At 41.6% G+C, this 26,546-nt stretch overlaps 1 protein-coding gene across 2 annotated transcripts in view; it reads right to left on the bottom strand.

Annotated features, from left to right (window-relative positions):
- The window catches only part of MARCHF1 (membrane associated ring-CH-type finger 1), a 605,757-nt gene that overhangs the window by 344,583 nt on the left and 234,628 nt on the right, over positions 1–26,546 (bottom strand). The window contains exons 4-6 of one of the 2 annotated variants that reach the window (XM_073644432.1): positions 14,612–14,691; positions 13,647–14,387; positions 10,802–10,982 (exon numbers count right to left, since the gene is read on the bottom strand). In XM_073644432.1, the coding sequence (XP_073500533.1) occupies positions 10,802–10,982; positions 13,647–14,387; positions 14,612–14,691 (1,002 nt within the window). The remainder of the gene's footprint in view (positions 1–10,801; positions 10,983–13,646; positions 14,388–14,611; positions 14,692–26,546) is intronic. The other variant, XM_073644443.1, reaches the window with a different exon arrangement.

Here is a 26,546-nt window from a genome sequence, read left to right as displayed (position 1 = left end):
AATCTTATACACTTATAGGCCCACCATCTGCCCTAATGTTCCTATCAATTACTAACTAAACACTAAACTATATCCTTTGCTTTCCCTATACACTATACATGAATAACATTATACATTAGTCACAATATATTGCATTATCCATATACATTAGTGCCTATGAAACTATGCAGATTCACATATTAATACTGTAACAAAGATAAAATAAAACCATACACTTGGTACAAAACTGTTTAGAGAGGGAGAGGCATATGACAGCCCCTCACAGCCTTACACCTCCCCCCTTCAAACCCCAAGCACATATGCGATTTGCACACTTTACTGATGAGCTTCTCTCCCTTATTGTCTCAATGTTCAGTGAAAACTGAGAGTAGCAGGAAGAAAAACTAGTTGTCATGTGACTGTAAGTATGGAAATCGCATTTGAGTGAAATAGCTATGTGATAATTGCTGGAACTAGCAAGCAGAGCTGAATCCTGACAGTGAGTATATTACATGCTGTTAGGCTTGGCTACAGGGCTTCATTTTATAATAAAAGGGCTTGTCCAGGTTTGAGATGAAAGTCTGCACTTTCCAGAACCCTCGGACTGCTGCATTAGGTGGCCCGATGGTGACTCACTGGCGGCTGCACCAGGGGCAGATGCCCCACCTGCCCCACCCCCCTCAATGTATACACCTCTGGGCTTAACTATTGAACTGAGTAGTCAGCCCGCCCATTCCACACACAATTCTGGTCATACGTTGACACTGAAAATGCGGTGCCGTGTTGTGTACACACTGTTAGAAGACCTGTCAGCCTTTTATATTAGGACTATTTTAGTAGGTAACATAACTCAATAAATTAAAAAGGATGTTCAGGCTATTTAATTTTTTTTTTTTACCATGGGTCAAAAAACTAACAGTCATGTATTTTCTAACAGAGGCAAACATTTGCCTGCTCAACCCGGCACTGGCACAGAGTGGTCGCCGACCACCCCTGCTGGCGATTCAGCTGCTCCACGTCGACAAAGCAGCTCTTATTTTTCCAGGCTGCTCTCTTAAATGGGCATCACTGTTGACATTATGATGATTGAAAGCCAGCTCCCCGTAATTAGGCAGCAGCTAGCTAGCTGTCAATCAGCATATTGTCAACCATCAATGTAAAAGTAGTGGACAACATCGTGTTACAACAAAAAATGGAAAAATAAAAATCATAAAATCACTGTTTTAATAATGCAGGATTTGTTTATATGTAAAAAAACGCAAAAAGGTCATACATTTGGTATTGCTGCATTTGTAATAACCCATGCTATAAAATATAATCAATTTTTATCTCATATGGTGAATGCTATAAAACAAATATGGAATACTATACCATAATTGCCATATGCGATAATTTTTGTTAATATTGGCTCAAAGAAATTAAATAAAAAGTCATCATATGTGTTCCAAAATGGTACCAATAAAAATGACAGTTACAAATAAAAAAAAAAACCACTGTAAAGTTTCATAAACAGAAAAATAAAAATGTTAGGGCTCTTAGAATAAGATGACCAATAATAAGTGATTTTTTTTTAAATGACTGATTTTTTTGTGTGAAACAGTTATAAAAAAAAAAGTTATAAATTGAGTATCAATGTGCTAAAGAAATAAAAAACAGAATTGCTGGAAAAACAGGCATTCCTCACATGTATTAAAGCTGTCAAACAGTCGCAAATCATGTTCACGGACCGACGAAAACTTAAAGCCTGAGCACGCTGAAGATAATAGGTGCTCGCCCGAGCATGCTCGTAAATTTCAAGCAACGAGCATGCTCGATCATCACTAATGAGCGAGCATGCTCGCTACTGCTCGGTACTCGCCCGAGCATCTCACTGCTCAAGATGCTCGGCGTTCGCCGAGTATTTCCAGGGTTGATCGGCAGGAGCTTGGGTCCCCTCCCTGCATGTTTGGCTCTCTTTAGAAAGGGTCCATTCCAGTTCTGTCTGCTGCTGGTGCTTTTACAGATATTTCTAGAAATAGCCCCAGGTATCAGGGGACAGGAATAATTTTTTTTTGGATCTTAATCCTGATTATTTGCTTAAAAAGCAATCCAGAGAACACTGTTTTTCTGCTGCTTAACTTGTTGGCACTACAGAATACTATTGAACACAGAGCAGTGTGAAAAGGTTATTGGTTGGATAGCAGATAATGCTTCCAGTCACTTAGCATCACCACCACCACCCTGACTTCCACACGGTCAAGTCTCAGTAGCCGTGAGTCTGGACTGCATATTCCTCACCCTGATCCTCCTTCCTCCCACCATGTCGAGTGCCCGGAGACAACTGATCCCACACTTGGACACTCCGAAGAGCTGTTCACTTTTCCATTTATAGATTTGGGTCTCTCGCCCGGCCCACTTGAAGAGGAGGAAAGAGGAGATCGCATTCAGCGATGCCCAAATATTTGAGCAGCCACGGTCACATGAAGGCGACGGTGGGAAACTGTCACAAGAGGTGGACGATGATGAGACACAATTGCCAAAAAGTCAGGACGAGGACCAGGGTGCGGAAGTGGAAGATGAGGTGGTGGATGATCTAGTAACTGACCCAGCCTGGCAGGGGGACATACAGAGCGAGGACAGCAGCACACAAGGGGGAGGGAGGCGCAGCACCACAACAGGCAGAAGAAGCAGTGTGGTGGCCACAGACAGAAGGCCGGCAACCGTTCCCAGTAACATCAACATGACGGAAGTTGCCAGTACAACTGTTAGGTCTTCCCGAGTCTGGTTGTTTTTAAACCCCTTAACGACCATCGGTCTTTCTGTTTTTATGTTTTCATTTTTTGCTCCCCTTCTTCCCAGAGCCAGAACTTTTTTAATTTTCGTTCAATATGGCCATGTGAGGGCTTATTTTTTGCGAGAGACAAGTTGTACTTTTAAACACCATCACTGGTTTTACCATATCATGTGCTGGAAAATGGGAAAAAAATTCCAAGTGCGGTGAAATTGCAAAAAAAATGCAATTCCACAGTTGTTTTTTGGGTCCTTTTTTTTACCATGTTCACTAATTGCTAAAACTGACCTGCCATCATTATTCTCTAGGTCTTTACGAGTTCGTAGACACCAAACATGTACAGGTTCTTTTTTATTTAAGTGGTGAAAAAAAAATCCAAAGTTTGCTTAAAAAAAAAAAAAATAAATAAATGATGTCATTTTCCAAGACCCGTAGCATCTCCATTTTTAGGGATCTGGGGCCGGTTGAGGGCTTATTTTATGCGCGCCGGGCTGATGTTTTTATCGATACTATTTTGGGGTAGATCCGATGTTTTGATCGCCCGTTATTGCATTTTATTGCAATGTTGCAGCGACCAAAAAAACGTAAATCTGGCGTTTAGAATTTTTTTATCGTTACGCCGTTTACCGATCGGATTAATTCTTCTTTTATATAGATCGGGTGATTCTGAACGCGGCGATACCAAATATGTGTATGTGGGTTTTTTTTTTAATTATTTAATTTTGAATGGGGCAAAAGGGGGATGATTTAAACTTTTATATTTTTTTTATTTTTTTAATATTTTTAAAAACATTTTTTTTACACTTACTGCATGCTTCAATAGTCTCCATAGGAGACTAGAAGCAGCAGTTGTCTGATTGCTTCTACTGCATACAGGCGATGAGCAGATCGCTTGTATGCAGCAGAAATGCTCACTTGCTATGAGCGCCGACCACTAGGTGGCGCTCATAGCAATTGAGACATGACAACCACAGGTGTCTGCTGCAGACCCTGGGTTGTCATTCCCACCCATCGATGACCCGCGATCACGTGACGGGGTCACTGATGGGCGGGGCTTAGGACGTGCTTCCCGGAAGCCCGAGTTGAATGCCTCTGTCAGAGATTGACAACGGCATTTAGCATGTTAACAGGCGCGGGTGGATCGCGATTCCACCCGCGGCTGTGGCGGGCACATGTCAGCTGTAAGAATCAGCTGACATGTGCCCGGTTCAGTGCGGGCTCAGCGCCGGAGCCCCAGCTGAACGGGCCTTTCCGACCAGGTGCGCACTATTACTGACCTGGTCGGAAAGGGGTTAAAGACTCTGCCGATAACTCCAGAAAGGCCATGTGCACCACCTGCCAGGCCAGAACCAGCAGGGGTAGCAAGACTACCAGCCTGACCACCACCAGCATGATCAGGCACATGGCAGTCAAGAACTCAACAAAGTGGGCCGAACCCCAGGGTCCAGGAACAGAGTCTGCGGGTGGCACCTAATTTTCTCTATTTGCTCTTGTCTTCCCCCTACTTCTTCTCCTCATCCTCCATCATCATATCATTCACCACCATATCTACCATATCAACTCCTCTACGTGTCTTGCAAGGGGCATTGGAGTTCCTCAAAATTTTTGGCAGTCTTTGCAGACACTGCATATGCAATAACAGTATAGTAGACCCACTCATTAATAATGGTAACAACAAAGCATAGCCGGCTGATGGGTCTTTAACAATAGCGAGGGCCGACTGCTGGCCCTTTAAGAATAGTAAGGGCCGCCTGATGGCCCTTTAAAATTAGGCTTTGTGACTTTAAGAGTCTCTCCATCATAAATGAAACAGGATGTGTCTGATGATGTGTCACACACCACATGGCCAGATAAGGTTGTAAAATGTTAAAATTACATTTCACGGTGAAAGCATTTGTCTTAAAAAATAAAGTAAAAAAAAAAAAACAGTAGGATCTTTCTTTAGTAGAAAAACCAGAGTCGCCAATCTAACCTCAATGTAATCACATTGTTCAGCTCCTGCACCTCCTCCTCCTCCAGTTCGGCTCCATCTCCGAAATGTCCACATCAGTCACAAGCTAAGAGCACTGCAGCACTGCCTAAGCCAAGCGGCAGCAGGCTGTGCTGAAGAAAACATGCTTATGTGTCACACACCACATGGCCAGATAAGGTTGTAAAATGTTAAAATGACATTTCCCGGTGAATGCATTTGTCTTGGTTGAAAGCAATGCAAAAGTACAAAAATGCATCAAAAACGCTACATGTGAACATAGCCCAAGGTGTGGAGGAGCATTTTTGTTTTTGGTTCTTTATTTTGCCTTATATACAAGTCATTACCCTGGAAATGATGTTTCTTAACATATTTCCCAGTAAAATCCATTTTGGTTTCGTTTTTGTATGTTTTATTGTGAGTCCATAAAAGTGGCGCAATAGCTCTGACAACATTATTGACAGCAGTGACTTGGGAGTCAGAAATGCTTCCAGAGGTCTTCCCCATGCTGTTCCCATGTCACTTGAGCACTGTTCCCATTGATTTGGGCAATTTTTAGGCCCTCTGCAGACCGCCGGGGGGAGCCGCCTGAAAAATGCTCGAGTTTCCCATAGATTTACATTGGGCTCGTTGCTCGGGTCGAGCACCCGAGCATTCCAATTTGTTCGACCCGAGCAACGAGCACCCGAGCATTTTAGTACTCACCCATCACTAATAAGCACTCAAACAGCTCAGCTGATGGAAAATTGTGAAATTTATGGCTTTCAGAATAGGGTCGCCTCAAGACAAATGTCAAAAAGAGTATTAATTGTACAAAAGTAATAAAAATAAATACGACTTTAAAGATTTAGTATCACCATATTTATATATAGCATGACTGAGGAAGAGACCTGAGAAGTCTCGAAAGTTTGCTTTGTAACATCATTCATTTTATCTTTTTTAGCCATTAAAAGGTATCATAACTATAAGATTATTATCTTGTTTTTCCCACTAAGAGCAATCAGCTTATGGGTATGTGCACACTTTCAGGAATTGAAGCAGAAATTTCCTGAACGTTTTTGCCTCTCCCTGGCAAAAAAACCGCATGCGGATTTACATGCGTTTTGGACGCATTTTTACATGGGTTTTTTTAAGCGATTTTTGAAGCGTTTTTGAGCATCAATGAATGATTTTTGGAGCTAAATAAAGTTATTTGGTGGGAAATTGCTTAAGCCCTTGGATTACCATAAGAACTGGGGTGAGTATATTGGTTCATTTAAAATGATTAAAGAATGGGTCTGTTGTATTTCAAATAAAGTGTTTACACTGAGTCTGTGTGTTTCTTTACTTTGTTTGGTCATGAAAAGGTCTGATTGACACCTTGACATCTCCAAACAAAAGATCTGGGTGTCAGCTAGTCCCATTCACCCAATCTTCATTAGCATTTCTATTCATGTAATTTATGCGACTGCTATGAGCTGTTTTTTTAGCCTGGGAAGGTGCCATTAGGTAAACATTTCCCTGGCCATTAAATAACATCTCAAAGCTGGTTCATTAGCCCCTACATCCCCCAATCAGCACTCAGCAGCGCTTTGGACACAACGTATTTATGTTGCGTCCAAAACGCGGTGTTCTAATGCTGCAATTTTGTTGTCGGTATGTGTGAATCCACCGAATATAATGACACTTCAATCAGTCAAAATCTGCAACGGAGACTAGCGTGTCTGCTACAGAAATTGACATGCTGCGGGTGAGTTTGGGTACGTGGCCACGGTCAGGAGCCGCTGCAGGTTTGATGAGGCGTGTATATACAGTGTCAAACCCGTAGCATCCAGATGTTACAGCATTAAAACCGCATTGTGTGCACTCAGCCTATTTACGTAGTATGGTGAAAAGCATAATATTTAAAACGTGACAGAAATGCTGTTTCTTTATATTCCTTCCCATAAAGAGATGATCAAAGTTTGGCAATAAGTGCTAAAAACCTTAAAATGGTGCCACTGAGAAATAAAACTAACTCAGTCCCCAAAAAGGCCTCATATGACTAGTTCACCGAAAAAATAAAAAAGTTATGATTCCTCTAAAACGACAATGGAAAAATGAAAAATAAAATGATCTGGCATAAAGGCCAAAACTAGCTATGACACCAAATTTTTAAACAGCTTGCTTTGGCTTTAGCAACACAAGATATTTCATTTGTTCAACAGGTATTCTAATGGCAATAAAGAACTCCCATAAAAGGTTTTATCCTCTTACTTTATTGCAATCCTCATATTATATAGCACTGTGTACTTACAGTTGCTCATTTTGCCTTTCTACCCAGATAATTCTTCTCTTTTCTCTGCTCTAAGTAGAAACAGGAAGTCTCTTGTCCCTTTATTTACCCTTCTCCTCTTAAACTCCTGACCCAGCTGTGACCTCCTTTCCCCTGCCAGGCACTTCTGCAGTGACTTATGATTCATACAGGGAAAATTGACCTCCTGTTTCTTCATAGAGCTTAGAAGGATTCAGCTAGTCAGTTTTTAATAACGTGATGTCATAGACCTAATAAAAAATGGAAGAATTAACTGGGTAGAAAGGCAAAATGAGAAATTGTAAGTACACAGTGCCATATAAAATGATGACTGCAATATATTTAGAGGATAGACATTTTGATGGGATTGTTTTTTGTGGGATTACATGTTTTTCTCAGTAGCGCCATATAAATATTTTACTTCTATAAAAAGCAATTTTGCTGCTGTTCTAGGTTTGCATGCGCCCCCTCCAGTGGCCATTTTCCCAAAGTCCACCACATTAAAAACAATGGAAAGTGGGGGGGTTCCGGGCTTTCACAAAAAGTCAGAGGAGCCCTTGGGGCCCACAGGATCACCCCACTCCGATCATGGATGGCCTCAAAAACAATGAAAAGGACTGTAGTGTACGTTTGACCACCACTTTATTCAAATGGGAGTCTTTAAAGCCCCATTCTTAAAATCATGGGGGCCCAAGTGAATTATTAGCAATTTATTACCAATCCTTTGGATAAGTGACTTGTTCTTATGGTGGGCCAAACCCTTTAGAGATTAAAACTTAAGGCATTAGTAGCAGAATGATCAATGAAAATTATGATAATTAGTTGGGGTTCACAAACATTGTAATAATGGTTAAGGAAATAATTATTGTGAGCATCTAGTAGACAAAAATAGTAATGCTCCCTTAATACTGCATTTTTTGATAAAAGCTTGCATTGTCTGATGTTTCATTACTGACTTAACAACATATTGCAATATATTATCTGCATTTTACAGATGATACACATGGATTAAGCACTGTGTGACAGTTTTTGACACATTTTCAGAGCAGTGAGCACTTGGGGGGGAAATTGACTTTTGCACCCATTTTCTCACATTAAAAGTGTCAAGTTTTGCCACTTTAAGTAAAAATGTGCGATTTTTTTGACATTTTAAGACATTCTCGTTAGGTTCAAAGTCTGGGTGGAAAAGACAAATTGCTGCATGCCAGATCTATGAATTGCAACTTTTTAAAAAGTAAAAATAGGGCAGTGGCATAAAAAAGTGTGAAATATACAAAATGTTAATTTTAAAGATGTTTTAAATGTATCAAACATTATGTGACACTTTAAAAATAAGAGCAACATAGCCTTAAGCAAAACAAACTTCACAAAGTCCACTTATGAAAAATATCTCCCTTGATCTATGGATTCTTGGTCTAGGAAACAGAATTTGTTTGGCACTCCATGCACCACCATTCTGTGCTTCATTCTAGCTTGTGTGGATATGGTCAGGGTTACATTTTAACCACATTTAAGAATTAGAACCTGCCACCATTTTACACAATGCAGAAGATATTAGCCAAAAAAAGCTCACATGACTTTGGGCAACACTGGATGGACTTCCCCATAATGACTTGTAGCTATCACATGACATGGTACAGCACAGAAAATTAAGATGGACTATCACAGCCAGTATAAAATCAGAGTTAGGGAATGCAGCAGTTATTTTTGTGTGAATATGAATATTGAAAGGATGTCACAGCTTAGCAATAGAGATAGGAAGAGAAAGCCTTAAAACTGTGAACAAATTCTTCAGATAGTGTGTAGGACAGAATAGTTTAACCTGTTTACCCATAGCCATATACAGTACAGACCAAAAGTTTGGACACACCTTCTCATTTAAAGATTTTCTGTATTTTCATGACTATGAAAATTGTACATTCACACTGAAGGCATCAAAACTATGAATTAACACATGTGGAATTATATACTTAACAAAAAAGTGTGAAACAACTGAAAATATGTCTTATATTCTAGGTTCTTCAAAGTAGCCACCTTTTGCTTTGATGACTGCTTTGCACACTCTTGGCATTCCCTTTATGAGCTTCAAGAAGTAGTCACCGGAAATGGTCTTTCAACAATCTTGAAGGAGTTCCCAGAGATACTTAGCACTTGTTGGCCCTTGTGCCTTCACTCTGCGGTCCAGCTCACCCCAAACCATCTCGATTGGGTTTAGGTCTGGTGACTGCGGAGGCCAGGTCATCTGGCATAGCACCCCATCACTCTCCTTCTTGGTCAAATAGCCCTTACACAGCCTGGAGGTGTGTTTGGGGTCATTGTCCTGTTGAAAAATAAATGATGGTCCAACTAAACGCAAACCGGATGTAATAGCATGCCGCTGCAAGATGCTGTGGTAGCCATGCTGGTTCAGTATGCCTTCAATTTTGAATAAATCCCCAACAGTGTCACCAGCAAAGCACCCCCACACCATCACACCTCCTCCTCCATGCTTCACGGTGGGAACCAGGCATGTAGAGTCCATCCGTTCACCTTTTCATGCATCGCACAAAGACACGGTGGCTGGAACCAAAGATCTCAAATTTGGACTCATCAGACCAAAGCACAGATTTCCACTGGTCGAATGTCCATTCCTTGTGTTCTTTAGCCCAAACAAGCCTCTTCTGCTTGTTGCCTGTCCTTAGCAGTGGTTTCCTAGCAGCTATTTTACCATGAAGGCCTGCTGCACAAAGTCTCCTCTTAACAGTTGTTGAAGAGATGTGTCTGCTGCTAGAACTCTGTGTGGCATTGACCTGGTCTCTAATCTGAGCTGCTGTTAACCTGCGATTTCTGAGGCTGGTGACTCGGATAAACTTATCTTCAGAAGCAGAGGTGACTCTTGGTCTTCCATACCTGCGGTGGTCCTCATGTGAGCCAGTTTCTTTGTAGCGCTTGATGGTTTTTGCAACTGCACTTGGGGACACTTTCAAAGTTTTCCCAATTTTTCACACTGACTGACCTTCATTTCTTAAAGTACTGATAGCCACTCATTTTTCTTTACTTAGCTGCTTTTTTCTTGCCATAATACAAATTCTAACAGTCTTTTCAGTAGGACTATCAGCTGTGTATCCACCAGACTTCTGCACAACACAACTGATGGTCCCAACCCCATTTATAAGGCAAGAAATCCCACTTATTAAACCTGACAGGGCACACCTGTGAAGTGAAAACCATTTCCGGTGACTACCTCTTGAGGCTCATCAAGAGAATGCCAAGAGTGTGTAAAGCAGTCATCAAAGCAAAAGGTGGCTACTTTGAAGAACCTAGAATATAAGACATATTTTCAGTTGTTTCTCACTTTTTTGTTAAGTGTATAATTCTACACGTGTTAATTCATAGTTTTGATGCCTTCAGTGTGAATGTACTATTTTCATAATCATGAAAATACAGAAAAAAATTTAAATGAGGAGGTGTGTCCAAACTTTTGGTCTGTACTGTATGTTGAGGTCATGTTGATATTACTAAGGCTGTGTTTGTAGTAAAGAGCTTGGAAGGATTTCAGTTCAGTCCTAGGAGACCTCAGAAGGTCTTACACATTTTTTAATGCATTTGGAGTGCTTCTCTGTGAATGGTGACTTGATTTACTATAAATTAAATTTTATGATTTTTATGAAAAAAGATTGGTGAAGCGGGCAAATTTGAATTTCAAAAGATATATACAGAATATTTATATGGCTTACAGAGTTATTGGATGTCACCATAATACCAGTGGTATAGTGTTTCATTGTGCATATCTGGAGATTAGCATATGCCAATAATCATTGTATCGCCTTACCTTTCTTAAAGGTTTAAGTTTTGTTTCCATTACAAAATCATACTTGCAAAGTTCACAGCAACGTGTATCTGAGCTTTTAATCCACTGATGTAGGCAGCTTTGATGTACAAATCTCAGTGTTCCTGTACAGCGGCATGGTGTAATTAGCGGATTTTCATCATCTCCCTCACAATGGCAAATTCTGAAAAAATGTGACAGAATTAGTTTAGACTTGTCAAAATGGTCATTGTACTTTCAGATAACTTGATCTCATTTATAATTTACTCATTTATGTGCCGGCTGCTTGGTGTTTCCAATTCGACTAACTGCCTATTGTCAAGAGTAATCAGTCTCTAGGAGCTGAGATGCTAGGACAGATTTCAGGAAGTGAAGGTGGGTCGGTGACTCTCTGTTCCTGCTCTCTAGTCTGACAAGCTAGGCAAATGTAATTTGCCAAAACAAAAGATTGACCATTTACCTTATATGATAGGGAAACTTTCATTTTTGTAGAGCAGTAATATTACATCCTAATTGATTGCTATGTGCCCATGGGCAGCATTTCTGTTACATGGCTCTAGTGTGTATCATATAATTCTTAGGCCCCAGCTGCTGAAGAACCTCATAGTAAATCATGATGACATTCAATCAATAGATGGTGGTCAGAAAGCTACTCTTTAATCTTAAAAAAAAATCTGAAATGGACATTTATTATAATGAATAATATACCTGATACTATACATTATTATACAAGTTGCTTCAGTGTTGCATGACTTTTATCAATGTTCTGAGCCTGTGGCATCATTCTTTTCTATTGCCATTATGGAACGCCTAAATAACTCCTGAAATTATTTTCACTGAGGTTGCAATTACATTTAATGCACAATTTATAGTCAAATACAGGCAAAAAGTGGAAATTTGGCTATATTGCGTTCTACACAAAGCTTTTGATGTAGTTAGACTCCTTATCTTCCTTGGATGACCTATACACATTACTGTAGATAATGTCAGGTCCCAACAAACATGGGATGAATGTTGTTGGATCTGTCCCCCCCTCCACACCCATGTCCATCTGTCTTCCACCCTCTCCCCCACTAGATAGCAGGTATTGTGGGAAATAAGGATCAGGAATCCTTTCTTCTACTGGAGGTAAGCCAATGCTGGAAGTAGGAGTCCAGCTGGTAGCTATCAGATGTGTGTGCCCAGCTTAAAGCCTCATTCAGATGCCATACCTGTTGTTCTCATATTTTTGACATTTAGATCACATACAGTACTTAGCTCCATGTGTCTTTTAAATGCTTTAAAATTTTCACTGAGCAGAGTATAGAAGCTTTGAAAAGCCTCTTTATTTTTTCATAAGAGAAAAACTACATGAATACTAAAAACTGACACACAAACCAAAAATGGATCTAGCACATTGAAAATACAAATGGTTTGCTTCCCACAAATGAGGAAAAAATAGAAGGTAAGGCCTTAGACTTATACAAGTAGACACTATTTCACTAGTGTGGACCTTTTTTCAAGTCTTCTTTAGTTGGTACGACTTTAAAGGGGTAACCAATTCGTGGACAACCTCTTCTTAATCACTTTAGGTCACCAATGAAAATGAAAACAATGTATACTCAACTCCCATAGCAGCGCCATTCCAACGATGTCAGTGCCACTGTTTCCAGCTAGTCACATGACATTGTTGTGTCACCGGTTTGCTGCAGTCAATCAGCAGCTGCTGATTGGTTGCATATTTTACTATTTTGTCAGAGCAGAGACGGCTGCTCTGACAAAATATTGATGAGCTACAGACAATCAGAGTCCATAGACCCCTTGGTCACTGGACCAGAGCACTGTAAACCTGATACAACCTGTGTCATCTCTGGACATCTTCTGAATATTAGACCCCTTTAATGTAATGCATTCATCGCATGGCAACAAAATAACATTGCAGACCTACTAACCAGAAAATGCACTTGGGATGCCGCAGGTAGTAAAAGGTCCGCGGTGCTCGGAGCCGGCAGACATGGACTACCTACGTTGTGGCTGGACCATGGTCCTGCAAATCTTTGTTTTGATTTGTTTATTTCATATAGAAAAATAAAAGTTTTAATGGCAGAGAATCTTTACTTTTTACAAACCTGTAATTGAACAGTAAAAAAGGCTAAAAATTCAGACTAAACATCTTCAACCACATATTTACATCAGGGTGATGTCTGATTTGACCACTAATTTTCATTTGATGGACCATTATTAAATTCAATTGCTAAGCAAAGGTTTCTAGAAGATACCATTATCTTTCAATGTACGTCTCAACTTAATGTACAACATACATTTTCATTAAATTTTTAAATTGTACGTTATAACAATCCGCCTTTTGCCCATTAATACATTAAGCTAACAAAATTCTTACATGGAAAATTATACACTCATAGCTTTTAGTTCAATATAAATTATTCTTCCCGACATATCAAAATATTTTACTTAAATATATAGTCAATTTTTTTTCGACAGCTTGACAAATGTGATTGACATGTTGAAAGCCACACGTCTACACTACATTTTAATTGCTGCATTGTACCGTGTCTAATGCTAAGGCGGTTGCTCTTTGGGAAATATTTTGGGATTTTACATCTTTTTTCTGCATTCTACCAGACCTCTTACTGTAGATTATCTAACACCTCGTCTAACTTTGCTGTGACATGTTCTAAGCTCTGATCAAACCATTTCTTTATGAAATCATATTTTATTCATGTTCATAACATGGTTGAAACTGTAATGGCCTGTGAGGATTAGGAATAGCACGTATTAGATGAGCAAATAATAGGAGAAATTAAAAAACAAAATGTTTGCCGACTAAATACTACAGTTGATGACTAACCTGCAAACTTCTAAATCATCACCCCATTCATCGCAGTTAACAGGTGTAGCAGTATGTTCATATTGGGCAACTGGCGCCAAGGTCTCGGCACCAGCTCCTTCCTCCTTGATAGTTTTCTTAATATGTTTATCTTCTTTAACGTGACATTGACACTTCTGATCAGTACAACTTGATTTTACTCTTCTCTTCCCTCTTCTATTAGCATAGCGCTTTGTTTCAACCGATGATCCTGATGATGTAGACATGCTGGACTCTTTGAACTTTGATGGTTTTCTCCTTCTGTAGTGGGAAGAACTATTGGCAAAATTACTGGTATGTGCCTGTTGTTGCTGCTCTTGATGATGGCGATGATGTTGATTAGGTTTTTGTACTTTTGAGACTTTGGAACTTAGAGGCACCATTTCAATGCCACTAGAGTCTGAAGAAGCATCCTGTGATTTATTCTGTTTCCTTCTTCTTTTATGGAGTTTTGGATTGTCTTTTCTTCTTAGTCTTGTAGCCCACAGTCTTTCATCCGATGAAGAATCTGTGTCTGTGTCTATCCCATCTACTTTCTGTGCTACCTCTCTAGCTTGCGTTTTTCTTTTCTTTTCTTTTTGGGCACAAGTGGAGCAACATGTTCTTTTACGTTTAACCCTTCGTTTTACTTGCTTTTTACCAGACTCCCTACCAGAAGGTGCAATTGGCATGACAGATGTAGTATGGTTAAAGTCATCTTCTGAAACATCAAGCAAGGCAGTTCTAAAAAAAAAAAATCCATGACAGGTGGGACATGCAAAAGTAATGAAAGAAAAGATGAAAAATAATCATACATGAAACAGCAACAACATATGAATCTACATGAAATGATAAGAAATGTATGCATAAAGATGTTAAATAAAAATGGAAAATAATGATAAATTAGGCCCTCAATGTTTATAGTCATCTTTGCCATGTAGAAATAGTATATAATATGTTTTACATACCTACATATATCCTGAGTAGATGGACAGACAGATGTTTGTGAATGGCTCCTTGGGGCTGATCCATTGGTTGGACTACTTGCCTAAAAGAAAATGAAGCATTATACCACATGATAATATATTGTGGTGTGCCTGCATATAATATATTAATATTCCTTGTTGTACATATAGTATATGTATGGATGTATTTAAAAATGTATTTACTGCAATTTTTGCTTAGCTACATGTGAAAGAAGGCTTCAAGGTATCACCAGATATGTATACAAATTTTCAATACTTTATTGTGGAACAGAGATGGACATAACAGGCTGTTAAGGGCTCAAGTACATGGATGTATCCTAGCTATACTTAGTCTGTGAATTATACATTGCCACAATACTGCACCTGTAGCATTGCATGGACTCTACTGTAATGTCACATACTTTCTTTCTGGTTGACTCTCTGTTCTTAGTTAAATCCTGCATACCAATCATACTCTACTATGTGATGGTGAATATTTCTATAATACAACACTATATAGAGGCCAAGATAACAGCGCGTGAAGAGCCCTCCGCCCCATTGTATGTGAATATAATATCTTAAAGGCAATAGTTCACCAGGTTTTTGCTACCTAATCTGAGAGCAGCTTAATATAGGAGAAGAGACCCTAATTTCAGTGATGTGTCACTTACTGAGCTGCTTCTTGTAGTTTTGATAAAATTACTGTCTATCAGCAAGAGATTATTACTAGAGGATTCTGCTGTCACGCAGTCCAACCACACCACTACCACTGATTGGCAGCTTACTGCCTATGCACAGTGTACACAGAAAGCTGTCAATCAGTGGTGTGAGTGGGTTCTATAGAGCTCAGCATTCAGAGCACTGCTAGATGTGCAGCAGAGAAAACAGTTTTTAATCTAAACTACAACACTCAGTAAAGTAAGTGACACAATACTCTGGGTCCGTGCCCCTAAATTATACTGCCCTCAGATGGGGTAACACAAACCTGGTGCCAGATACCCTTTAATCTGAATTTTTTTTTAAATTAACCAATTATAAATATCAGGATATTTTACCTGAGAGGGGGCAAAATAATACTTTGTTACTTATTTTAGGAATTATAGTCTAGTTTTAAAAAAAAATTCTCACTGTTTTTATACTATTGTAATTTCAGACTTTTGCAAATCATGTTATTTTTGCATAGTGGTAGACTCATTGCAGCAATCAATGTATGTTACACATTTTGGTGTACAAAGTCCAGAATTGTTAAAAGGGTTGTTTGTTTTCCAATTTTATGTGGATACAGGGTTTCAAACCTAGAAAATAACAATTACAGCAGCTAATCATCATCAACGGGTCCAGCGATGCCCCTCCATTGCTGCTTTTTTGATGGACTGCAGTGATATGTTCATTTCTACAGTGCATATCACCACTACAGCCAATCACTAGGCTTAGTGGCAAATGATCTTTACATCGGTATCACCACTGAGCCCAGTAATTGGCTGCTGCAGTAACATGCTGTAGACAAGATGTCACCACTGCAGCCGATCAATCAAGACTGGAACAGTGGCTGAGAGGCATCACTAGAACCGGAGAAAGTGACTAACAGCCATAATTGTTTTTTAAATGGTCTGCAACACTGCTGACACATAACATTTTAAACCAGACATCCCCTCTAAAATAAATGTAAAATTTAGTGGCAATTAAATTCAATTATTTGCTTAGTTTAAAAAATTAAAATAAGTGTGTAAGTCAGTATTTAATTGCAACACATATAATTGGCCATTTAGATTGCTAAATTCAAGCAAATAGCAAAACAAATTGTGATCTTTTCCTTGATAAGTAATAATTATAATTTACTTAATGGTGTGCACCTTAATTGCTGACCCTTCATTCTCATAAAACATTAATTAAAAAGTTCAACATAAATTGTTGAGTGGCATCTCCTTATAGCACAATAAATACTGCAGAACAAATTATAGCGCTAAATTCCAACATATTTCACACCACATTAAGTGGCCACATAAAGTACTAGTCAAAGAACAAATGAAAGAAAGTCAAGGCCATTTTTCTTTCAGGTGGTTCTATAAAACATACAAATATTTTTTATTAAATGTCAAATGGAATAATCAAATCATAGAAGTGAATTTATTACATAAGTCCTGCATAAATGTATATATTCAAAGTGTGGAAAAAGTATTCAAAAGCCTCAGAATAGTTTTACTGGGTAAAAACATTGAGTCACTGTGAATTTGATTGTGATGCCTTTTGATCTACAGAAGAGTATTACAATAATTAAATAATATAATTAATAGCTGTATACACTAGAAGGGATTCTCTGGGACTTAAACATTAATGATCTGTTCTATGTTTAATGATTCACAAATGTTAAATTGTCAGAGTCTGTTATCTGGTATCTCTGATAGTCAGCACACTAAGGCTATGTTCACACATCATGTTTTTTTCAGCAATTTTTTTTCTGAAGCAAAAACCTGATGGTTGTTTAGGATTTTTCTTGCTTTTTGCTTGTTTTTTAGTGCATTTTGAGTGTGTTTTTTCAACCTTTTTATTCACTGTCCTTTTGTCTCTTTTATGCATGAACATTAAGTTCAGTGAAAAAAAAAATGTCATTCTGGTTTTGGTTTTTAAAAGTATCACAGTGGTCATTAGAACCCAAATGTTTGTGCATAATCATGTAAATAAAGGGCATGGTTATGCACTGTGGTAAGGTATTGCATGGTTTCTACCCTCCGAGCTCCTTGGAAATACAAATGATTAAAGTATAGGTTGCAAAAAAGGTTCTCAGGGGTATGGGGTAGTGTTGAGCCACCCCCGTAGTGTTCGAGTTCGGTTCGGTTCGTCGAACACCCGTGTGTTCGCCGAACTGTTCGTTGAACTGTTCGTCGAACACCTTCGAACACCGTTAAAACCAATGGCAGGCAAACAAAAACACATAGAAACACATAGAAAACACCTTCAAAGGTGTCCAAAAGCTGACAAACTGCTCAGAAGACACAACTAACACATGGAAAAGTGACAAGTACATATAGTCATGCGAAAAGAAAAGAGGTGGAGGAGTAAAAGGAGGGGGAGACACAGATATAGGCATGTCATGCCCTTCTAAAATCCAAAAAGTGAGAAGCCGAGACGGCCAGTCCGCTCCTGCCCGTGCCACCTCCGTGTCGCCGGGTTTGTGCCAGAGCCGCGGTGAACCCTGACGGCCAGCCCCCCTCTCCCAATACTGGTGCCTGTCCGCTGGTGGGTCGAGAGAGCCCCCCTGTGGTGGAGGCAGCTCTAAGCTTTTTAATTTAAATTGTCCCTCTAATTTGAATGAATACACTTTAAATCCATTTACAAGGATCTATTGGAGGGCAAGTCTCATGCCAGCAGCCGCGTAATTCCAGCTCCAGTAGCGTCCACTAAAGCTGCTGCAGTTAAAAAGCTTTTATAAGGATCGAGCTCGGCTGTCCACCGCAAGGCATCCTAGTGCCAGTCCCAGCCCCTATGCCTTGGGGTGCCTCCTGATGCTCTTCACTAAGTATCCCGTGGTCCCGAAGCATTTCCTTTGAAAAAATTAAGTGTCCAAACTACAGGTGGTGTAGCTTGCTTAACAGCCGGGATAATCCGCTGACTAGCAGACACTGCTACTAGGCACAAAGTATTTCCTGGGCTAGATGCAGTTAAAAATTTGTAAGTAGATACTCTCGTTGGATGCTGAGAAAGCATTCCATAGAGTCTCCTGGCACGCCATATATGATTCTCTTAAAAAGCTTGGGGTAGGGGTCTAGGGGACCCTTTTATAGCCAAAATCACGGCCCTGTATCACAATACGTCACCTAGGCTGAAGATAAATGGAACTGTAGCACCGAGGGCTCGGTTGCTACAGACGTATTGCACCTCACCCAGAGGTGTGATATCTCACTCTCAGATAAGGATGGAGTGTGGATCAGGACCCGACACCTGCATGCATTACACCACATTGCCGTGGGGCAGGGCGACCAATATGCCCCTGAGATGGGCACGACAGTCCCTGTCCCTGGCTGGAGTGGGGGGAGGGAACACTGAGGAAGGGAACCCTGCAGTGCAGGAGCAGGGAGGAAGCAGTTCCTGGGTGCATTGAGAAGGGAGTATAAAAGGTGGGCACCATCTTAGTTCAGTGCAGAGAAGTCTGAGCAGAAGTGGCAGGGAGCAGGGGCTCTGCATGAGCTCTGCTCCGGAGGCGGGCCTAGTAACAGAGGCCCAGGCCTGCAAGAGGGAGAAGGAAGGAAGAGGAGCGGAGAAGGCTCCAGGAACGAGGAATGAAGGGATCCCAGGGGTGCGGACGGGCGAGTCGCCACCGCACGCCCGAATCCACCTGCGTGGAGGGGTCAGGCCAAAGGGGGAGACCGGTCCCCGAACTAGTGGAGGCAGGAAACGACCCTCAGCTAGAAACCGGAGGCTCTGACATTTTATGTGGCGCAGCCCCTTGCTCCACCCGCTAGGAAGGCACCACATAGGGTCAGGGAAACTGGCGCCAAGTTTACCAAGAGGAGGCCCGAGGCAGCCGGACAGAAGTGTTGGTAAGAAAGGCCAGACAAAGGACACACAAAGGGGGTCCTGTGAAGCGCTCCAAAGTTATCTGGGAGTTGTCTGAGCCCCTCACCTGGTGAGCACAGTACGACGTGGGCAGCCGTTACCTGCAGACGTGGTCTGGATAATAAGAACTGTGAGTAAAGGCCCTGAACTGCATCACTGACTCCGTGTCGTTACTGCTGCTGCCCTGCACCATCACCCCCATCCTCCGCATACACTGCCCTGAGGCTATACTCCTCCCGTGGGGAGTTATGCTACGCTCTGCTGCACCCACAACACCAGCCTTAGCGGTCTGCCCTGTAGCGGCGGTTCACTCTGACCGCAATCCACGGGTGGCGTAGTCGGACATTTAAACATCAAAACCACATAAATAGTTCCGCCACTGGTTTGACCGCCCTGAGCCACGGAACCGGATCGCCGCCACGAAGACTACAACCACCAGCATCCACCAAAAAGGGTCCGGCTCCGGGTGTCCCAAGGCCCAGGGGGTGCGTCAGAACATTTTCATCACCTTTCACAATCACCAATGGGACAAGGCAGGGATGTCCTCTGTCCCCTCTCTTATACATCCTAGTGACGGAGCACCTGCTCTCATCAATTCGCCATAACCCCAATATTAGGTGGATTGAGGTGGGAGGCACCGAGTACAAGTGCTCTCTATTTGCTGATGATGTCCTAGTATATATCACTCAATCACATATATCCATCCCTGCTGTTATGGCTGAAATAGATCACTTTGTTACATGGTAAAATTTTAAAATCAATGCAGCGAAGTCTGAGGCCCTCGATGTCTCCCTCCCTAAATCCATATAGGATTCCATCCAGTCCAACTTTCCCTTTGCCTGGCCCTCACAGGGTATCAAATACTTAGGAATTCCTATTCATAGAGACCTCTCCCATCTATGTTATCTTAATTTTGGGCCCTTTATTGAACAATTCCATACAGACCACGGTTGGCAAGTTGGAACTGTGAGATTCACTACGTGCACCACTGGTATTTTGTGGAAAAGCACATGTAAGATTCTGCAACAGTCTCTGCTGATACTCCTGCATGCGTGCATCCCTTTCTATGGCAGGAATAATTTCTGCAAATTTACTTTTGTACCGGGGATCTAACAGTGTGGCAACCCAGTAGTCAGGATTATTTCTAATTCTCACAATTCGATGGTCATGTTGCAGGTAGTGCAGCAAGAAGGCACTCATGTGTGTTGCGCATCCAGGAGCACCAAGTCCCTGTTGTGTTGGTGGCGAGGTAACAATCATGCTTCCTTCCTCTGTCCTCTCCCCCCAACCTCGCACAACAGAAATGTGATCAAGGTCTCCCTCATCTGATGAGTCTTCCATCAGTTCGTCCTCCACTTCTTCCTGGGCTCCTGCACCTTCCTCACTAGTTTGGCTGCTACCATGCACCCTGGTAAAATCATCTCCCCCACCCTCACATGCCTGCCGCCCTGGTGCTGCCGACCGTCTGGACCTTGCAGATGTTAGCCCTTCCGCATACAACTCCTCCTCCTCTACTTCCTCCACCTCCTCTTGTGCCACCACCTGACTCCGAATTCTGTTTAACATGTGCTCCAGCATGTAAATCACCGGAATAGTCATGCTGATAATGGCATCGTCAGCACTAAACATCTTCGTCGCCATTTCAAAACTGTGCAGAAGGGTGCATAGGTCCCTGATCTGAGACCACTCCTCCAGCGTGATTTGCCCCACCTCTGAATCTCGATGGCCCAGGCTATACGTCAGAACGTATTGCACCAGGGCTTGTCGGTGCTGCCACAGTCGCTGCAACATGTGCAGAGTTGAATTCCACCGGGTAGGCACATCGCATTTTAGCCGGTGAAGTGGCAGGCCCAACGACTTCTGTAGAGATGTAAGTCGCTGAGCTGCGGGATGCGAACGGCGGAAGTGAGCACACAGCGACCGTGCCCTCTGCAGAAGGCCATCTAGTCTGGGATAGTGGGCTAAAAATTGCTGGACAACCAGGTTCAACACGTGAGCCATACAAGGCACGTGTGTGACATTGCCCCGGCGAAGGGCCGCACCCAGGTTTGCAGCATTGTCGCACACGGCCTTCCCTGGTTTCAGGTCCAGTGGAGACAACCATTCATGAAATTGGTTCTCCAGAGCTGACCACAACTCCTCAGCTGTGTGACTCACATTTCCCAGACATTTCAATGTAAAAACCGCCTGATGACGTTGAGCCCTACTGCCAGCATAGTAAGGAGGTGTGCAGAATCCCTTCTGCGCAGTTAGAAAGCTTGTGGCATGACCAGACAGGCTTTGGGTGCAGGTGGAAGACCGAGAGGAGGTTGAGGAGGCAGAAGCAGTGGAGGAAAAATGACATAAAGAGGATTGACGCACAACTCGTGGGGACGGCAAGACTTGGACAGCAGCCCCTTGTCCTGCTGTCACCATAGTTACCCAGTGCCCAGTCAGCGACATGTAACGCCCCTGTCCATGCCTACTCGTCCAAGTGTCTGTGGTGAAATGCACCCTGTCACACACAGAGTTTCTCAAAGAAGCGGTGATGTTGTGTGCGACATGCTGGTGGAGCGCAGGCACACCTTTCTTTGAGAAGTAGTGCCGACTGGGCATCTGGTACTGGGGCACTGCGACGGACATAAGGTCTCGAAAATCCTCTGTGTCCACCAGGCGGAAAGGCAGCATTTCTGTAGCCAAGAGCTTGCAGATGGTGAAATTCAACCTCTTAGCTTTCTCATGGCTAGGAGGAAATGGTTTTTTACTTGTCCACATCTGAGGGACCGAGGGCTGGCTATTGTGCTTAGACGGGGTTGATAAGGGTGTCCCCGGCAAACTGCCGGTCTGTGAGGAAGATGCAGGCGGACATGTTAGGTTGCCTTGATCCAAAGGTGGTGCTATCGATGTCGGACAGCGCTCAAGACCAGCTGGTGTTACCACCTCCAAAGAAAATGATGACCTGCCAATCACGCTGGCTGTTGCGGGTAAAGAGGTGGCAGGTCTGCGCCCCAAAACAGGTGTGACTGCTGTCCCCCCAGTCACAGAGGATGAAGAGGTCGCGGATGCACAAGATATGGCAGACGGTGGTTGGCCCGGCCGGCTAGACCGCATTGTAGCACACTGAGCTTCCCACTGCAACTTATGCTTCATGTCCATGTGCCGGTTCATGCATGAAGTACTCAAACTATGTATTTTTTGGCCTCTACTTAGCTTTTGCTGACAAATGTTACAGATAACACGAGTTGGGTCATCTTTATCGATCTGAAAAAATGCCCAGGCTATGCAAGGCTTAGCACCCATGCGACCTGAAGAGCCACCACGACTTGTGGTGAGAGGCAGAGTTGTGTTTGAGGATGCAGTTGTTGACGTGCTTCCAGTACTACGTCTCTGTCCAGGAAGGCGCAACCTGACCTCGTCGTCACTAGCATCTTCCTCCACCTCCTCTGCTGACCTCATCTCTTGGCTGACTGTGGGTTGACAGTAAGTGGGATCTCCGACCTCATCATCATCACCCTGTGCGTTATCACACCCGTCGTCCTCAGAGCCAACCTGTTCCTGCCCTGACAAAAAACTAAAGTTGTCGCTCCAATCAGGTATTTGAGTCTTATCATCGTCTTCCTCATTGTCTCCACCAACAGGAGTTACAGTTTGGGAATGAGGGTCTACATTATGGTCAGAACCTTCTGCGTCTGGTCCTGGATCCGACTCATAAAGATTCTGGGCATCAGTGCAGATCATTTCCTCGTCTGGATTCACAGAAGCGCTGGAGTCGACCTCTGATTCCCAGGCTATAGTATGAGTAAACAGCTCTGCAGACTCAACCATCTGTTCTACCTCATACTCAGACGGGCAGCTGGAGATTTGGGAGCTGTGAGGAAGCAAGTGCGATTTGGGTGACACCTTTGAGGACTGGAGTATTTGTGATGTTGAAGTTGATGTGGAGGAGAGCCCACTTAAAGGAGCACTTGATATCCGTTGAAGCACCTGCTGTTTTTGTGCCTCATCTGGAATTTGTAGCGATTGGCGTGGCCGTAAGAAAGGGATCTTATCACATTGTCCGCTAAAAGAAGTAGACATTTTAGTTTGGCTGGAAGATGGTCTTTCTTCTGCAGATGTTACTGTTGCTTTAACACCTACCCCACGGACACAACCTTTTTTCCCCTTCCCAACACGCCTATTCCCCTTTCCACCAGCAGCAGGCCTTTTTCCACTCATTTTTGTGGTTAACTAATTCACAACTCTGGAGTTGTTTGCACAAAAAAACAATGGATGGTAACCGAGCAGAGCTGAGTGGCCAAACTGTGGTATTAGGCCAAAACTATTGGCTGGGTTAGATGCAGAAAAAAATTATTTTTAATTTGCAACCTGATGGAGGTCAGTATAGATGGACTAATAGACCAAGTCCCACACACCGCTAGAAGCCCAAATATTTTTTCAGAGCTAGATGCAGAAATTTTTTTTATTCAATTTGCAACCTGATGGAGGTCAGTATAGATGGACTAATAGACCAAGTCCCACACACTGCTAGAAGCCCAAATATTTTTTCAGAGCTAGATGCAGAAAAAAATTATTTTTAATTTGCAACCTGATGGAGGTCAGTATAGATGGACTAATAGACCAAGTCCCACACACCGCTAGAAGCCCAAATATTTTTTCAGAGCTAGATGCAGAAAAAAATTATTTTTAATTTGCAACCTGATGGAGGTCAGTATAGATGGACTAATAGACCAAGTCCCACACACCGCTAGAAGCCCAAATATTTTTTCAGAGCTAGATGCAGAAAAAAATTATATTCAATTTGCAACCTGCTGGAGGTCAGTATAGAAGGACTAATAGAACAAGTCCCACACACTGCTAGAAGCCCAAATATTTTTTCAGAGCTAGATGCAGAAAAAAATTATTTTTAATTTGCAACCTGATGGAGGTCAGTATAGATGGACTAATAGACCAAGTCCCACACACTGCTAGAAGCCCAAATATTTTTTCAGAGCTAGATGCAGAAAAAAATTATTTTTAATTTGCAACCTGATGGAGGTCAGTATAGATGGACTAATAGAACAAGTCCCACACGCTGCTAGAAGCCCAAATATTTTTTCAGAGATAAATGAAGAAAAAAATTATTTTTAAATTGCAACCTGATGGAGGTCAGTATAGATGGACTAATAGACCAAGTCCCACACACTGCTAGAAGCCCAAATATTTTTTCAGAGATAGATGCAGAAAAAAATTATTTTTAATTTGCAACCTGATGGAGGTCAGTATAGATGGACTAATAGACCAAGTCCCACACACCGCTAGAAGCCCAAATATTTTTTCAGAGCTAGATGCAGAAAAAAATTATATTCAATTTGCAACCTGCTGGAGGTCAGTATATATGGACTAATAGACCAAGTCCCACACACTGCTAGAAGCCCAAATATTTTTTCAGAGCTAGATGCAGAAATAAATTATTTTTAATTTGCAACCTGATGGAGGTCAGTATAGATGGACTAATAGACCAAGTCCCACACACTGCTAAAAGCCCAAATATTTTTTCAGAGCTGGATGCAGAAAAAAATTATTTTTAATTTGCAACCTGATGTAGGTCAGTATAGATGGACTAATAGACCAAGTCCCACACACCGCTAGAACCCAAATATTTTTTCAGAGCTAGATGCAGAAAAAAATTATATTCAATTTGCAACCTGCTGGACGTCAGTATAGAAGGACTAATAGAACAAGTCCCACACACTGCTAGAAGCCCAAATATTTTTTCAGAGCTAAATGAAGAAAAAAATTATTTTTAATTTGCAACCTGATGGAGGTCAGTATAGATGGACTAATAGACCAAGTCCCACACACTGCTAAAAGCCCAAACATTTTTTCAGAGCTAGATGCAGAAAAAAAATATTTTTAATTTGCAACCTGATGGAGGTCAGTATAGATGGACTAATAGACCAAGTCCCACACACTGCTAGAAGCCCAAATATTTTTTCAGAGCTAGATGCAGAAAAAAATTATTTTTAATTTGCAACCTGATGGAGGTCAGTATAGATGGACTAATAGAACAAGTCCCACACGCTGCTAGAAGCCCAAATATTTTTTCAGAGATAAATGAAGAAAAAAATTATTTTTAATTTGCAACCTGATGGAGGTCAGTATAGATGGACTAATAGACCAAGTCCCACACACTGCTAGAAGCCCAAATATTTTTTCAGAGCTAGATGCAGAAAAAAATTATTTTTAATTTGCAACCTGATGGAGGTCAGTGTAGATGGACTAATAGACCAAGTCCCACACACCGCTAGAAGCCCAAATATTTTTTCAGAGCTAGATGCAGAAAAAAATTATATTCAATTTGCAACCTGCTGGAGGTCAGTATAGATGGACTAATAGACCAAGTCCCACACACTGCTAGAAGCCCAAATATTTTTTCAGAGCTAGATGCAGAAAAAAATTATTTTTAATTTGCAACCTGATGGAGGTCAGTATAGATGGACTAATAGACCAAGTCCCACACACTGCTAGAAGCCCAAATATTTTTTCAGAGCTAGATGCAGAAAAAAATTATTTTTAATTTGCAACCTGATGGAGGTCAGTATAGATGGACTAATAGACCAAGTCCCACACACCGCTAGAAGCCCAAATATTTTTTCAGAGCTAGATGCAGAAAAAAATTATATTCAATTTGCAACCTGCTGGACGTCAGTATAGAAGGACTAATAGAACAAGTCCCACACACTGCTAGAAGCCCAAATATTTTTTCAGAGCTAGATGCAGAAAAAAATTATTTTTAATTTGCAACCTGATGGAGGTCAGTATAGATGGACTAATAGACCAAGTCCCACACACCGCTAGAAGCCCAAATATTTTTTCAGAGCTAGATGCAGAAATTTTTTTTATTCAATTTGCAACCTGATGGAGGTCAGTATAGATGGACTAATAGACCAAGTCCCACACACTGCTAGAAGCCCAAATATTTTTTCAGAGCTAGATGCAGAAAAAAATTATTTTTAATTTGCAACCTGATGGAGGTCAGTATAGATGGACTAATAGACCAAGTCCCACACACTGCTAGAAGCCCAAATATTTTTTCAGAGCTAGATGCAGAAAAAAATTATTTTTTATTTGCAACCTGATGGAGGTCAGTATAGATGGACTAATAGAACAAGTCCCACACGCTGCTAGAAGCCCAAATATTTTTTCAGAGATAAATGAAGAAAAAAATTATTTTTAATTTGCAACCTGATGGAGGTCAGTATAGATGGACTAGTAGACCAAGTCCCACACACTGCTAGAAGCCCAAATATTTTTTCAGAGCTAGATGCAGAAAAAAATTATTTTTAATTTGCAACCTGATGGAGGTCAGTATAGATGGACTAATAGACCAAGTCCCACACACCGCTAGAAGCCCAAATATTTTTTC

This window comes from Phyllobates terribilis, unplaced genomic scaffold (assembly GCF_046119375.1).
Source record: "Phyllobates terribilis strain yellow unplaced genomic scaffold, ASM4611937v1 Scaffold_1__5_contigs__length_1240528914, whole genome shotgun sequence".
NCBI lineage: Eukaryota > Metazoa > Chordata > Amphibia > Anura > Dendrobatidae > Phyllobates > Phyllobates terribilis.
The sequence above is the reverse complement of the archived record's forward strand: the minus strand, read 5'-3'. Positions and strand labels throughout refer to the sequence as shown.